The sequence below is a fragment of the Aspergillus wentii genome (genome assembly GCF_001890725.1).
Source record: "Aspergillus wentii DTO 134E9 unplaced genomic scaffold ASPWEscaffold_2, whole genome shotgun sequence".
Lineage (NCBI taxonomy): Eukaryota > Fungi > Ascomycota > Eurotiomycetes > Eurotiales > Aspergillaceae > Aspergillus > Aspergillus wentii.
Window position 1 is genome coordinate 4,875,314 of NW_024467833.1, and position 14,123 is coordinate 4,889,436.

Sequence of the window (14,123 nt, forward strand, 5' to 3'; positions counted from 1 at the left end):
CCAGCAGCTTTAGAGCTCGGACCACATCGCAACTTTTCTGGACGTCCCGCATTATTCAATAATCCTCCACTGCCTTTTAAGAACAGCAACCCCTGAGCTACCAGTTCACCCGTGACGGTAGCCATCTTAATATTCATTTACAGTCATAATGGTACGTTGGCCTGAGAACTTTTTTATTGCTTGTTTTATTTATTTACACTAACTGTACAGGCGTCTTTCGCCAATCCCACGCAAATCTTTGCGGACGATGTCATCGAAGAGAAGGGCGAGAACGCCCGTCTTTCCGCCTTCGTCGGTGCTATTGCCGTCGGTGACCTGGTGAAGAGTACCCTCGGACCAAAAGGAATGGACAAGATCCTGCAGTCAGCGTACGTGGGACGATGAATTTCGAAGTGCGGGGTTGTATTGGGCACACTGACAATAATTCAGGTCGACCGGCGAAATCCTCGTGACGAATGACGGTGCTACGATCCTAAAGGCTATTGCGCTCGATAACGCTGCGGCAAAGGTGCTGGTGAACATCTCTAAGGTGCAGGATGACGAAGTCGGTGACGGTACGACATCCGTCACTGTGTTGGCGGCGGAGCTGCTCCGGGAGGCAGAGAAGCTGGTGAACCGCAAGATCCATCCCCAGACTATCATCGAAGGTTTCCGGATAGCCAGTAAGGCAGCTCTCGAGGCCCTCGAGAAGGCCGCTGTCGACCGTAGCAAGGATATGGAGGCATTCCGCAGAGACCTCCACTCCATTGCCCGCACAACACTCAGCTCCAAGGTCCTGGCCCAGGACCGCGACCACTTTGCCACCCTCGCCTGTGATGCCGTCCTCCGTCTCAAGGGCTCGACCGATCTCAGTCATATTCAGGTGATTAAGAAGGCCGGTGGAAAGCTCAGTGACTCCTACCTGGATGAGGGATTCATCCTCGACAAGAAGATCGGTGTTAACCAGCCCAAGCGTCTGGAGAATGCTAAGATCTTGGTTGCCAACACCGCCATGGACACGGATAAGGTCAAGATCTTTGGTGCACGTGTGAAGGTCGAGTCGACCGGCAAGCTGGCCGACCTGGAGAAGGCAGAGCGTGACAAGATGAGGGCCAAGGTTGAGCGGATCAAGTCTCACGGCATCAACTGCTTCGTTAACCGTCAACTCATCTACAACTGGCCCGAGCAGCTGTTCACTGAGGCTGGTATCATGTCCATTGAACACGCCGATTTCGACGGTATCGAGCGATTGGCCCTTGTCACCGGTGGTGAGATTGCCTCGACTTTCGATCACCCCGACCAAGTCCAGCTCGGCCAGTGCGATCTCATCGAGGAGGTTATCGTCGGTGAAGACACTCTCATCAAGTTCTCGGGTGTGGCTGCCGGTCAGGCTTGCACAATCGTTCTGCGTGGTGCCACTGAGCAGCTGCTCGATGAAGCAGAGCGTTCCCTCCACGATGCTCTTGCAGTCCTGTCTCAGACTGTCAAGGATCCCCGAGTAACTCTGGGTGGTGGCTGTGCTGAGATGGTTATGTCCAAGGCCGTTGAGCACGCTGCTCAGAACACAACAGGCAAGAAGCAGTTGGCTGTCGACTCCTTCGCACATGCCCTCAAGCAGTTGCCTACTATCCTGGCCGACAACGCTGGTCTCGACTCCAGTGACCTGGTTACCCGTCTGCGACAGGCAGTCAACAACGGCATGAACTGCTCCGGATTGGACCTGCTGACCCCTGGTGGAGGAATTGCTGACATGCGTGAGTTGGGTGTGGTGGAGAGCTACAAGTTGAAGAAGGCTGTTGTTTCTTCCGCATCGGAAGCTGCCGAGGTAAGATTTGATTCTGAGTTCTTTCCGAGGGATACATGACTAACAATTAATATTTCACAGCTTCTTCTTCGTGTTGACAACATCATCCGGGCTGCACCTCGCCGGAGAGAGCGCATGTAAAGGAGGACGATAGAATGAAATCGTGATTTTTATGACTTGGCGCAAGGAAAAGAGTCAATTGAAACCATACTGGATGTAAATGTGGATGATCTGCTCTTTCCGAGCATAATAACTAAGGATAGATCGGTTGATGATAAAAGCATCTGATGATTGTCTTTCATGCACCGGCATACGAATCTCGTAGGGTATATATTAGGTTAAGCAACTACGGTTTGGGCTAGGAAAAAGCAACCCCGAATCGATCAAACATAGAGATTCCTCCCCAGAAACGGAGCCGGCTGGTCACTAGTTATTATGGCCCTGGCGATAACTTAATACCAGGTCATGTATCCTTCTTGAATAAAGAACCATCTAGGGTGTCTGCCTAAAACTATTGCCCAAAGAAGCCAGAGATGATGAAAAGAAAGAGTTTATAGAAATTAAGCGCAAGCAGAACTAGTCATACGTTTTCTTTTTGATCAAATGGTATCTTTGAGCATTTGTGATCTTATCATAGCCGCTATTAGTAGGGTTGGCAATGGAACAATATATATCTGACGCCCCCAAAGACTCGCAAATTTTTAAAATTGAAACGGGAAAAAACCGGATTACAAATCCAACATATATATATTTGGCTTTTTCATAGTTTGATAAAAAAAAAAAAAAAAAAAAAAGGGAATAGGCATATAAGAAGTCAGTAGGATCTCTTGTCGAGGGTTCATGATCCACGCGCACTGACAGCGACAGCCCTGTATGGATTGTGTGGGGTTAGGTCCCGAGCCTGATCAACTGAGGTGTCGTGCCTATGTTTGTTTGACTAGATTTTGTACACTGAAATGATATGCCTGGAGATAACTCAAGATATAGTTTATCAAGCTGTAAGATGGAAGGACAAGCAAATGCTTATCCTACAGTGGCTGGATAAGGTAAGATGCTTAACCACATCCGTAGCCGGCAGGGTAAGCACAAGGCTGCGATGTGCTATTTTTGGTTAAAGAACGCAAGATTGACGGCATAGGCCAAAGAAAACCAAAAGCATCTCGAGATCAGTCATTTCTCACTGCCAATCTTGACGATCATGTCCATTATCTTCTTCCGTATTAGAGAAATTGAGAATTCCCCGCAAGCAGCCACCGCTTCGAGGCATAACCTTGGATGCTTTTGGGCGGCAGTGCATGTTTCAATTCTTCCTGCAGGATCGCAGGATCCCGGACCCTGCCGTCGACTTGACGCCTACAGGTACCATTGGATGGGGCCTGTCGCTCTTGTCTTTCTTTCATTTCCTCCACAACAGCCGACGAACGACTTCTAAATCGTCCCTTTGACGGCGCATTCCAGCCTTGCATACTTTCACTGCAGTCTTTCTCTCCCCTCGCCCTCTCTTCGCGTCTTGTCGCTCCCTTACTTCCACTGCAGATTCTTCGATTCGATGGTTGCCTCCCCGCCGGTATTCGGATTAATTGTCTTTCTTTTGGCGTCATGATACTGCCAACTTGGCTTCGGACGGTGCTCCTGACCGTTTTCCTTGTGGGACAGGGAGCAGTCACGGCACTGGAATTTGATATTAATGATGAAAGTAAGTTTTGGCCATTGAAATCATAGTCGCCTTCACTAGGTCAGTCAGTGACTAACATTGGCCATCGGCTTTTAGCATCCATCAAGAATGCGGCCGCGACAGCGGCTTACAACATGATGAGTTACTACCACGGAAATGAGTCAGGTCAGATACCTGGAAAGTTGGAAGACACTTGGTGGGAAGGTGGTGCTATGTTCATGACCCTTATCCAGTACTGGTACTGGACCGGCGACACCTCTTACAACGATGTTACCACGCAGGGTATGCTTTGGCAGAAAGGCAACAACGATTTTTTCCCATCAAACGACAGCAAAGACCTGGGTAACGATGACCAAGTCTTTTGGGGTCTGGCAGCCATGACCGCAGCGGAATTGAACTTCACCGAACAAAAAGACCAGCCATCCTGGTTGTCTCTCGCACAGGGTGTCTTCAACACACAAGTGCCACGCTGGGATGACCAGAACTGTGGTGGTGGCTTGCGCTGGCAGATTTATCCTTACCAGAAGGGTTACACGACCAAGAACGCCATATCCAATGGCGGGTTATTCCAGCTGGCAGCCCGCTTGGCCTTCTATACCACCGACCAAAAATATGCGGACTGGGCGGAGAAGATCTGGGACTGGAGCGGCAAAACACCGTTGCTCCGGGAGGATGACTGGACAATCGCGGATACGACAACGATTGAGGCCCAATGCAAAGACCACGGGGACCTGCAATGGACGTATAACTATGGCACGTATCTCAGCGGTGCCGCATATATGTATAACTTTGTATGGAACCCTATGTCAACGCCACTGAAGGTGATAGAAAGGCTAACCGAGAGAACAGACCAAAGGTGACGATAAATGGAAGAAAGGTCTTGATGGCCTGATGAAGACTACCTTCTCCACGTTCTTCCCCCAAGAGTTCGGTGGCGACGTCATGTCTGAGATTTCCTGCGAGCCGAATATGAGTTGCGATCGAAACCAGGACTGCTTCAAGGGCTTTTTGTCCTCTTGGCTGACATTTATCACCACTGTTGCCCCATACACGGCCGACGAGATCATCCCTAAGATCCAACAGTCGGGGATAGCAGCAGCAAAGCAGTGCTCAGGGGAAAACAAGAACAATTGTGGGAGGCGGTGGCATCAATCCACTTTTGATGGAGCGGCATCATTGGAATCAGATATGAGTGCCCTCAGCATATTCTCAAGCAATATGATTGCCCACCAGGATGGAAGCTCAAGAAAGCCGGGACCTCTGACTTCTGACACGGGTGGTACTAGTAAGGGCGATCCTAATGCTGGGCTCTCTACGAATCAGCCCGTGCCGCTGAAACCAATAACTACTGGAGATCGTGCTGGTGCTGGAATTCTGACAGTCCTCTTGGTCTCCTTCTGGGGCGCGTCCGTGGCTTGGATGGTTTTCGGAACATAAAACGTTGTCCGGTGAAGGATGATGCAGACTAGAAAGTCAAAGATACCCAGAGTTTATGAGATACCCACCATGGTGACCGTACATAGCGAAGGGAAGGTTATACTCTCACCCGAGGATGACGACCAGGTGGGGACATCCATTGCGTATCAAGTCTACGCAGCGATCAGTTGCCATTTGTTGTCTTGTACAGAGTCCTGTACTACTATTCCCCCTTTCCAGTCTTACTCTTTCACTTCTCATGTTTATGTGGTGCGGTATACTATCTACGACTGATATTTTCGACGTTTACTGTGCTCTGCACATGGGTGTTATAGGAGGGTTTATTCAATTCTTGGGGGCTGAGGCGTTTTGGAGCGGAATACCTGGCTGATTGTTATTATTATTATGTATGAGCTTATTTAAACAAACTATCTCGTTGCTATCCCACCATATTCAAAATACATTTCCTACGCACAAATGTTTTGACAATCTTGACTGCTCCATCCCCAAGTCGCTTTGTGTGTTCTGGGCCCTGTCAGCGGCATAGGGCGGGAGATCCACTGTACGGTCACGATTGGTTAAAATACCAATGATCCACCCTCAACATGCGGAGGCTGGGTGGTTATTTTTGTATGGGCTGTACACCGTAAATCGCGCCATTCAGACCTCTAGCATCAAAAATCCCAACTAGAAAGGCCTGTTAATGGATGGCGCTTGTTGATTGCGTGACAGTAAGCAGCAGAAGAACCGGCAATAGAATCCTCATGAAAAGATCGTCCATGTCCACCCAATCCCATGTCTTATCATCCTGTAACAATGCCCCGTTGCTGTAACTTCCACCGAGGCACAGTCCGGCCCCCTGCGCAAGGCCTCCCACAATCAATTCTTTCTGCTTCCACGACACGCGATCAATCTGCCTCCTTCCTGCTGGACATCTTTTGCCGTTCTGCTGCATAATACTTTGTACTCCGTCATAAGAACATCACTATCCTAACCCAGTCCAAAGTGAAATCCTCAGAATAGTGATCATACCCAACTAGTGAAAAACATCTCCGCTGTGGCGGGATGATTTTGTGGCTGTCAGCCTGATCGATCATTATTGGCTGCTGCTGTTGTCTCGTCCTCCCTTCCAGCGATCCTGGCCTTCCCTCCGCACGCTCCGTCCCGTTTCTGCTGGCCCCCAAAATAATCCTTCTCTCCCTCGTTTTCGCTTTCTCTTTTTTTCTTTTCATCTCATTCCGTCTGTGCTCTCATCATCAACGGCTTTGTTCTCCCCGAGGAGACGGTGACTGATGAGACCTCGTTTCTCCTTCCTCTGCTATTTTGTTGTCCTCCACACATTGTAGTCCTCCACAATGCGGTGGCGGCTGCCTGGCGCCCGTTCGACTCTCCCCGCCGGCGTCGCCCTCCTTCTGCTCCCTGTTCTTGTCGCTCCGCAGCAGCTTCACGAACATGATCCTGTGCCTTCGAGTGTGTCGGTCCCACTGGGCCCGACCGGTTTACAACAACACCACCAACACCCTTCTATCCATGTGAAATCCAACGATGCGAGCGCCCTAGCAACTCTGGCTCTGGCGGGCTCCGGCCGCGCCGTTCGAGCCCCTCCTGCCCAGGCTAGCAGTCCCTCTGCTGGTCTGGCTCCGCAGCTTCATGCGCGGTCTCTGCAGGACTGGGAGGTTGAGGACTTTGTCCTGCTGGCGACCGTCGATGGTTCCATTCACGCCCGTGATCGCAAGACCGGTGCTGCTCGTTGGGCCCTTGAGGTCCCGAGCAGTCCCATGGTCGAGAGCATTTACCACCGAGCCAATCGCTCCAGCTTCGATCGTACCCAACCCGAAGACGATTTCCTCTGGATTGTCGAACCGAGTCAGCATGGCAGTATATACATTTATAGTCCCGGCCCAGATGGCGGGTTGCAAAAATTGGGGTTGACCGTCAAGGAGTTGGTGGATGAGACTCCTTACTCGGGCACAGACCCGGCCGTGACCTACACGGCCCGAAAGGAGACAACTCTCTACACCATTGATGCTCGGACGGGAACTATTTTGCGGGTGTTTAGCTCCCGCGGTCCCATAACTTCTGGCCAGGAGTGTCGGAAGGTTGACGGTCAGGGTTTCGATGCCGATGAATGCGAGTCGACTTCCGGTACCTTGGTACTCGGCCGTGTCGAGTATGCTGTCGCTATCCAAAATACCGAAACGGGCGACTCAATCTGTACGCTGAAATACTCCGAGTGGACGTCAAACAATCGTGATATAGATCTCCAGAGTCAATACTTCCAGACAATGGATCAGAGTCATATATATAGTATGCATGATGGTGTGGTTTTGGGCTTTGACCATTCTCGTATGGATCGACCCCGCTACACGCAGCGATTCTCCTCCCCTGTTGTCCGGGTCTTCGATGTGGCTCGCTCCGGCAATATCGAATCCCCAGACGCTCCTACACAATTGGTTCTTCTTTCTCAACCACTTCAGCCCCCAGACCCAGACTATGGCTCGTTGGATGAAAGAGATACGCGAGTTTTTATGGATTGCACTGAAGCCGGCGGATGGTACGCCATGTCCGAAGAGACCTACCCGCTTGTCACAGGGCGAGCGAAGATGGCCCAATGCTACGAGAAAGATTACTTCCGGGATGGGCAGCCTCTGATGAGTCTGACGTCCGGCCAGCAGCGGGATGCCCTAGTCGGAGTTCATTCACTCAACGGCCCACGAGTCATCCGCCGTAATATCCCTAGTATCTCTGGGTCGTCCGGTGCTGAATTTTCCAACGATACCCCCCGAGACTTGATACGAGATCCATCAGAACTGGCACTGCCACCAGCCCTTAGACATAGCACCATCATCCGGAAGGGCTGGGACAATGCAATCGACATATTCGTGACACTGTTGCTACTATTCTTTGGCACCTTTATTTACTTCAATTCCCACAACATACAAGAGCTAGCGAAACAAAAGCTCGATTTGAAGAACATAATTTCGTCTTATGGCCATCCACCACTGTCCACCCCGCCGACACCGTCTGTGGGCCCTCCGGAGATTAGGGAGGACAGTACTCCTGTCCGACCGGTACCTAACGTTACTGTCAACGTGAACGTACCCGAGGAAACCAATGGGGGCGATGTTACCCCCAAGCCCAACAAAGATGGATCTAATCTTTCGCCCGAAAGTACCCCGCGCGTACGTATTCGAGAACCGTCGGTTGGTCCGAGTGGTGATGAAGAAGGGGAAGACGCCGACAAGCCTAAGAAGAAGCACAAGCGCGGCCGTCGTGGAGGCAAGAATCACAAGCGGGGTAAGAAACCTGGCTCTGATGGTGAATCCAAAGACCAAGCGGATCGTGTGGTAGACGCGGTGAACAATCTTCAGCCCCAACCTCGCCTTGAACCCGATGTGCAGCTGTCCCGGACAGTGTCTCAGGAAATGGTCGAAATGGATGGCGTCCTTCAAATTGGCCGGCTCCGGGTTTTTACCGATGTTGTGTTAGGACATGGCAGCCATGGAACTGTTGTGTACCGAGGCTCGTTTGATGGACGCGACGTGGCAGTCAAGCGTATGCTTGTGGAATTCTTTGATATCGCTTCACAAGAAGTTGGCTTGCTCCAGGAGAGTGATGATCACAACAACGTTATCCGATACTTCTGTCGAGAGCAAGCAACTGGCTTCCTGTATATTGCCTTGGAGTTGTGTCCTGCATCGTTACAAGATGTGGTTGAGCGGCCCTTTGACTACCCACAGCTGGTTCAGAGTGGACTGGATATGCCCGACATTCTGCGTCAGATCACCGGTGGTGTTCGTTACCTGCATTCGCTTAAGATTGTCCATCGAGACTTGAAGCCGCAAAACATCCTCGTGGCCATGCCTCGAGGCCGCATGGGATCCCGGTCCATGCGGTTGCTTATTTCTGATTTTGGCCTGTGCAAGAAGCTCGAGGACAATCAGAGCTCTTTCCGTGCCACCACAGCACACGCCGCAGGGACATCTGGTTGGCGGGCCCCGGAATTGCTGGTGGACGACGACATGAGCTCAGCTATACAGGGGGTAGAATCACAGCATACCGAATCCTCTGAGCCGGCTGTAGTTGACCCCCAAACCAACCGACGTGCCACCCGAGCTATTGACATTTTCTCACTGGGTTGCGTTTTCTACTATGTTCTCACACGAGGCGGTCACCCCTTTGATAAGAACGGCAAATTCATGCGGGAAGCGAATATCGTGAAGGGAAACTATAATCTTGATGACCTTCAGCGCTTGGGTGACTACGCCTTTGAAGCCCACGACTTGATTCAATCTATGTTGTCTTTGGATCCTCGAAGACGGTAAGATTCACATGATCTTTTTTTATTTTGATTTATACTGATTATCCCAGCCCCGATGCCACTGCCGTGCTGATGCACCCGTTCTTCTGGCCTCCATCGGACCGACTCAGCTTCCTCTGCGATGTTTCGGATCACTTTGAATTCGAGCCTCGTGATCCTCCATCCGATGCACTGTTGTGCCTGGAATCGATTGCACCCCAAGTGATGGGTGAGGACATGGACTTTTTGCGTTTGTTGCCCCGGGATTTCAAAGAGAGTCTGGGCAAACAGCGCAAGTATACGGGTTCTAAGATGCTGGACCTTTTGCGGGCGCTGCGCAACAAGCGCAACCATTACAATGACATGTCTGAACATCTCAAGGCGCACATCGGCGGGCTGCCAGAAGGATACCTGAACTTCTGGACAGTCCGATTCCCCAGTCTGCTGATGAGTTGCCATGAGGTCATTCAGGACTTGGATCTGACGAGGATCGACCGGTTCAAGCGCTACTTTACTCCTCCTGAATAGTGCCGTGAGAGTGATATATGACATAGCTATGTAGAGTTGCATGAGCATAATGAATTTCCTTTTGAGTTTATGTATTAAGCAAGCAAGAACCCGGGTAACAAACCGCCTTCGTCTTCGTAGAAGATCTCAGTCAGTATTTTTGACAACGTGCATATCCGACTCGAGTGCTAATGCACGCACTAGAGCAGCAATGAGACGAAGCTATTTCGGAGTGTTTACAGATCCAGTGTTATCCGGCGCAACACGCATGCAAAAATTGTGACCATCCCGCAGGATGTGGATGTATGGAGCGGAGAAGATGCATCAATCATTTTTATTCTATCTTATCTATCACATTTGACCTATTTTCCTGCATCCACATGGGTGTGTTCATATCACAAATCTTCTGCCATCTATGGCGGTGAAGCCTTTTTTTTTTTTTTGGCTCCGCGTCGGTCGCGACTGTTTCTGCCTCCGATGCGGCTCGCATTCACTTCTTGTGCATCTCCAGCTTCACCAGGCCTGGGTGCCATTCACTGTGCTTTTCTTTTTTTGATCTGTGTTCCTTCTTGCAATGCAGTTTTGATATATAATCTCTTTTTCCCTCTTGCTTTTTTCTTTGTCTTCCCTTTTATTTTCCTTTTATTTTCCTCCCTCCGACACCCCTCAATTTGGATCGCAAAGGAAAAGAAAAATCCCTACAGCATCACATCATCACCACCATTTAATTGTCACCTGCAGATGATGATTTATCATCCTTAATTCAATTGAAATACACTTATTAGTCGCTTTTCCCACATATCGCCATGGTATTCTTACGGCTTACGGTGAAAATCTTCCCTCGCGACCAGGCCCAGTCCTCCGCCCCGTCGTTTTTGCGCTCGTTGATCGGAGATCGTGACCGGGATGATAGCAATCGGAGCTCGGTCGACTCCTCGAACGGCAAGCCGGTGAGCTTTCTGATTGTGATTGAGGAACCGGAGGAGGTAACACTGGGCGGATTGGCGGGGTTGATCCAAGAGAAATGGAGGAAGCTGAGGCCCAATACCGAGTGAGTTGCGATTCTGCATACGGTCGCCTGCGGTTGTTTGGGTATTTTCAGTTACTGACTATTACGGTAGGCCTCTAGATATCAAGAAAATCCTCGATGATGATCATGAGTCCGACGATCTGGATGCCGATATGACCGTTTCCCAGGTGTTTGTGGACAATGGAAAAGCTCGTGTGGATGGTCATGACCAGCGTGCCACCGTTCGTGTTATTCAGAAACCGGCTCCCTACGCCCCCGTTCGATACCCCTCTGTGACGCAAGATTGGGATGCGGCTGCCCAGACCTTTGAAGAGAAGATGAAGATGAAGAAGGAAGAGGCGAAGATGTCCGTTCACAAGTTTCCGACCATTGCGGAGGAATCGCAAGGGTATGATAGCTTTTCATCTTCCGCCAACGGCCGGACAGCCGCAGATACTGCTTCCATCGAAGACCGCCGTCATGATCAGCCTGTGTTGTCTGTCGAGAAAGAGATTCCGGTCTCCCCGCCACGCTGGGGCCAGAAACCTCTCGTCCATGAGGAAGATTCACAAGCTCGCCAGGAAAGTACTGTCGCAAGTACACCGCAACACAAGCGCATGGCCAGTCAGGAACTGGGTGGTTCCCCTACCCCGACACATCCTCGCTCTGTGAGAAGCCAAGGATCAGGGTCCAAGCAAGGTTCAGCTCCCCGACAAGGTTCAGTCCCCAGAGCAAGCTCGACACAGCGGTCCATTACCAGAATGTCTGAGGCGAAATCCCCACCATCTGGTCAACCGAAACAAGGCGACAGATCGGAGTCACCGCTGGGAACTCGATCGCGGTCTCAAAGCGCGCGGGCGACTGATTTTATCGAAACACAAGCCCAGGAGCATGACGATGATGATGACGAGGAGGAAGAGGAGAGCGGAGAGAGTGAAGAGGAGACCGAAGAGGAGACCGAAGATGATGAAGAGGGAGAGACTGAGTCGGAGACAGATGACAGTGAGGATGGCGAACAAAACCGCGACGGAGACGGCGATGTTACAATGAAGGAAGACGACGCAGTCATGAAGAAAAAGGACCAACCGTCTACCGACGCTCGTCCCGTGGAGGCTGACAAGCCCATCACAGCGCCAATGGACACCACACATGTCAACTTCCCGGAAACTCGGTTACGCAAGAGAAATATGAGCCAGGAGGATCTTGTACCGAACAAAGAGCCTCGTCTCAATGCTGCCGGTACTCCTTCCTCGAATAAGGTAGAAAAGAGCGATCCTCAGACGGGCAATAAGACAGTGGCACGTCCTAGTAGCAGCCCATCCGCGTTGCGTAAGCGTGAGAGAGCGCCATCCTTCTCCGACTCTGGTCGATGTCCAAGCATTGAACGAGCATCCGAGGCCTCAAAATCTGGTCTTGGATTGGGCATTACGAGGAGCCCCCCTGGCAAGAAACCGGTCATGCTCGATCTATCTCAAGATTCTACAAAATCAGGAGACCCTGCTCCATCCCAGGGCACCATCACCGCTACGCCTCTTTTCTCTAGCAGTGCACCAACCGCTCGCCGATCCTCAATCCAACAGAATTCAACCCCATCCAAGGTCAGCACGCCTGCGATGAACAGAGTCAAGGGGGGGTTGCAGTCAGTTTTGCGCAAGGACTCCCCAGCAGACAGACCATCAGAGCGCCGGTCTGTATCATTTGCCGAAGGAGAGGAAATTCTGACTGGACCCGGCTCAGCACCACCAAAGTCAACTCCACGGACTAATCCTAAAGAATCAACCCCTAAGAGTACACCTAGATCGGGGGGCAAGCCTGTTGACCCGAAGTCAGTAGTTTTCCCGAAAGGATACTCCCAGGAAAAGATCGAGCAAATGATGAAGGAGGCAGAAGAGAAATTGGAGAAAGAAAAGCAAGAAAAAGAAGCAAAGGAAGAGCTTCAAAAGAAGATCAAGGTCTTGGAAGAAAAGAACGAAGAGCCTGAATACCTTTCCAAACTACGCACACTATCAACGGCCTGGGATCAGCTGACGAAGATCTCCAAGGGCGGACGGAGTCGACCCCAGCTTCGAACCAAGTTTGACAAACTACAAAAGGAAGTGGCAACTTATGAGGCCGAAAAGGCAAGTGGAGACACGAATGGCGAGACGAAGAGCAATACGAAGGGCAACGTGAATGGCGAAACAAACAAGAAAGCTAGCACACCCTCGCAACCTCAGAAGAAGGCCACGCCTACTCCAGCGAGTGCTAAAACTTCTGCGAAAAAGACTGGAAGTACTGATTCTACATCAAAGCAGCCGGTTGCACCTAAGGAAAAGACGAGTGAGAAAAAGACACCGGCTACCAACGGCCATACTGAGCCCGCGGAAAAAATAGATGCGACCCAGGCTACTGAACCCAATACCTCTCAACTTCAATCTTCTCAACTCGAACAATCTCAACAACAAGCGAAGCCGATCGAATCTGCAACTCCCGGTTCTGCAAAGACGCCTCATGCAGAGACACCAACTCTAGCGGCCAAGACTCGGGCTTCTGCAAAGCCAGACCCAAAGCCCGCAGCTACTGCAAATGGAAAGTCACCGAACTCATCACTTTCTGATGATGCCAGTCTGCCGTCTGTGCCGACAACTCGCTCAGCATCTGCCAATCAAGCCAAGAATGTTAATGGCAGTAAACCAAAGGATGGCCCAAGCCCCAAACCGACATCGGCACAGGAACCCGTCGAGGTATCCTCGTCTTCAGAGGAGGAAAGCGAGTCCGAAGAGTCCGAGGACGATGAGAACTCCGATGGTGATGAAGAGGAAGACGAGCCTGCGCAGAGTAAAGCCGACCTCTTGGGCCGAGGCAGATCGTCAGCTCCTCCCCAGCGAGCCCAGTCGCAAACACCCCAGTCGAAAACTACTCCATCGCAGCCGGCAGCATCCCAGCCGCAGTCCCAACCGCAGTCCCAACCGCAGTCCCAGCAGTGGGCGCGACCGTCACCCGCCACTCGACCGCGCGAAACGCTCAAGTCGTTGTTGATGTCTCAGAAGGAGCAGGGGCAAGAGAAAGCGCAGCAAGCCAAGGCGGCCCACGCCCCGGGTGCAAGAAAGGACGTGTTCGACCCACCATCGGATAGCGAATCCGAGGAGGAAAGCGAGAGCGAAAGTGAAAGTGAAAGCGGAGACGACAGCGAAAGCAGCGCTGATTATGGAGATATCCAGTCGAGCGGAATAGTGGGCAAGCTACGACCTGGTGCGCGGAAGAGGTAAAAGGGGGCATTTGAACGAAGTCCATGTTAATTAAATGTAATACAGATTCGGGGTTCTATGTATCCTAGTTGCACAGTGAGAATACCATTGGGTAAATGAATTGTTCAATACATTAATCATGGCACACATTGAATACATACAAGCTATGTTGAGAATCAAATCTTCCGGTCATGAAGTAGTGCGCA

The 14,123-nt window shown here is 51.1% G+C and overlaps 4 protein-coding genes across 4 annotated transcripts; all 4 read left to right on the top strand.

Annotated features, from left to right (window-relative positions):
* Positions 1 to 148: 148 nt before the first annotated feature.
* ASPWEDRAFT_25699 (chaperonin-containing T-complex subunit CCT2) lies at positions 149 to 1,924 on the top strand (the record flags this gene model as incomplete). The annotated part of the gene is made up of 4 exons (XM_040832766.1): positions 149 to 151; positions 211 to 368; positions 430 to 1,804; positions 1,865 to 1,924. 4 exons carry the CDS (start codon positions 149 to 151, stop codon positions 1,922 to 1,924), a joined length of 1,596 nt encoding a protein of 531 aa, XP_040693583.1.
* Positions 1,925 to 3,014: 1,090 nt separating this feature from the next.
* Positions 3,015 to 5,338, top strand: ASPWEDRAFT_58178 (glycoside hydrolase family 76 protein). Its single transcript, XM_040838366.1, has 3 exons — positions 3,015 to 3,479; positions 3,555 to 4,249; positions 4,308 to 5,338. The coding sequence occupies exons 1-3, from the start codon at positions 3,383 to 3,385 to the stop codon at positions 4,893 to 4,895; spliced, it is 1,380 nt and encodes a 459-aa protein (XP_040693584.1). The 5' UTR covers positions 3,015 to 3,382; the 3' UTR covers positions 4,896 to 5,338.
* A 490-nt stretch (positions 5,339 to 5,828) lies between these two features.
* ireA (bifunctional endoribonuclease/protein kinase IRE1) lies at positions 5,829 to 9,702 on the top strand (the record flags this gene model as incomplete). Its single annotated transcript, XM_040838367.1, has 2 exons — positions 5,829 to 9,195; positions 9,246 to 9,702. The coding sequence occupies exons 1-2, from the start codon at positions 6,230 to 6,232 to the stop codon at positions 9,700 to 9,702; spliced, it is 3,423 nt and encodes a 1,140-aa protein (XP_040693585.1). The 5' UTR covers positions 5,829 to 6,229.
* Positions 9,703 to 10,487: 785 nt separating this feature from the next.
* Positions 10,488 to 13,938, top strand: ASPWEDRAFT_169734 (uncharacterized protein; the record flags this gene model as incomplete). The annotated part of the gene is made up of 2 exons (XM_040830506.1): positions 10,488 to 10,732; positions 10,803 to 13,938. 2 exons carry the CDS (start codon positions 10,488 to 10,490, stop codon positions 13,936 to 13,938), a joined length of 3,381 nt encoding a protein of 1,126 aa, XP_040693586.1.
* Positions 13,939 to 14,123: the final 185 nt, after the last annotated feature.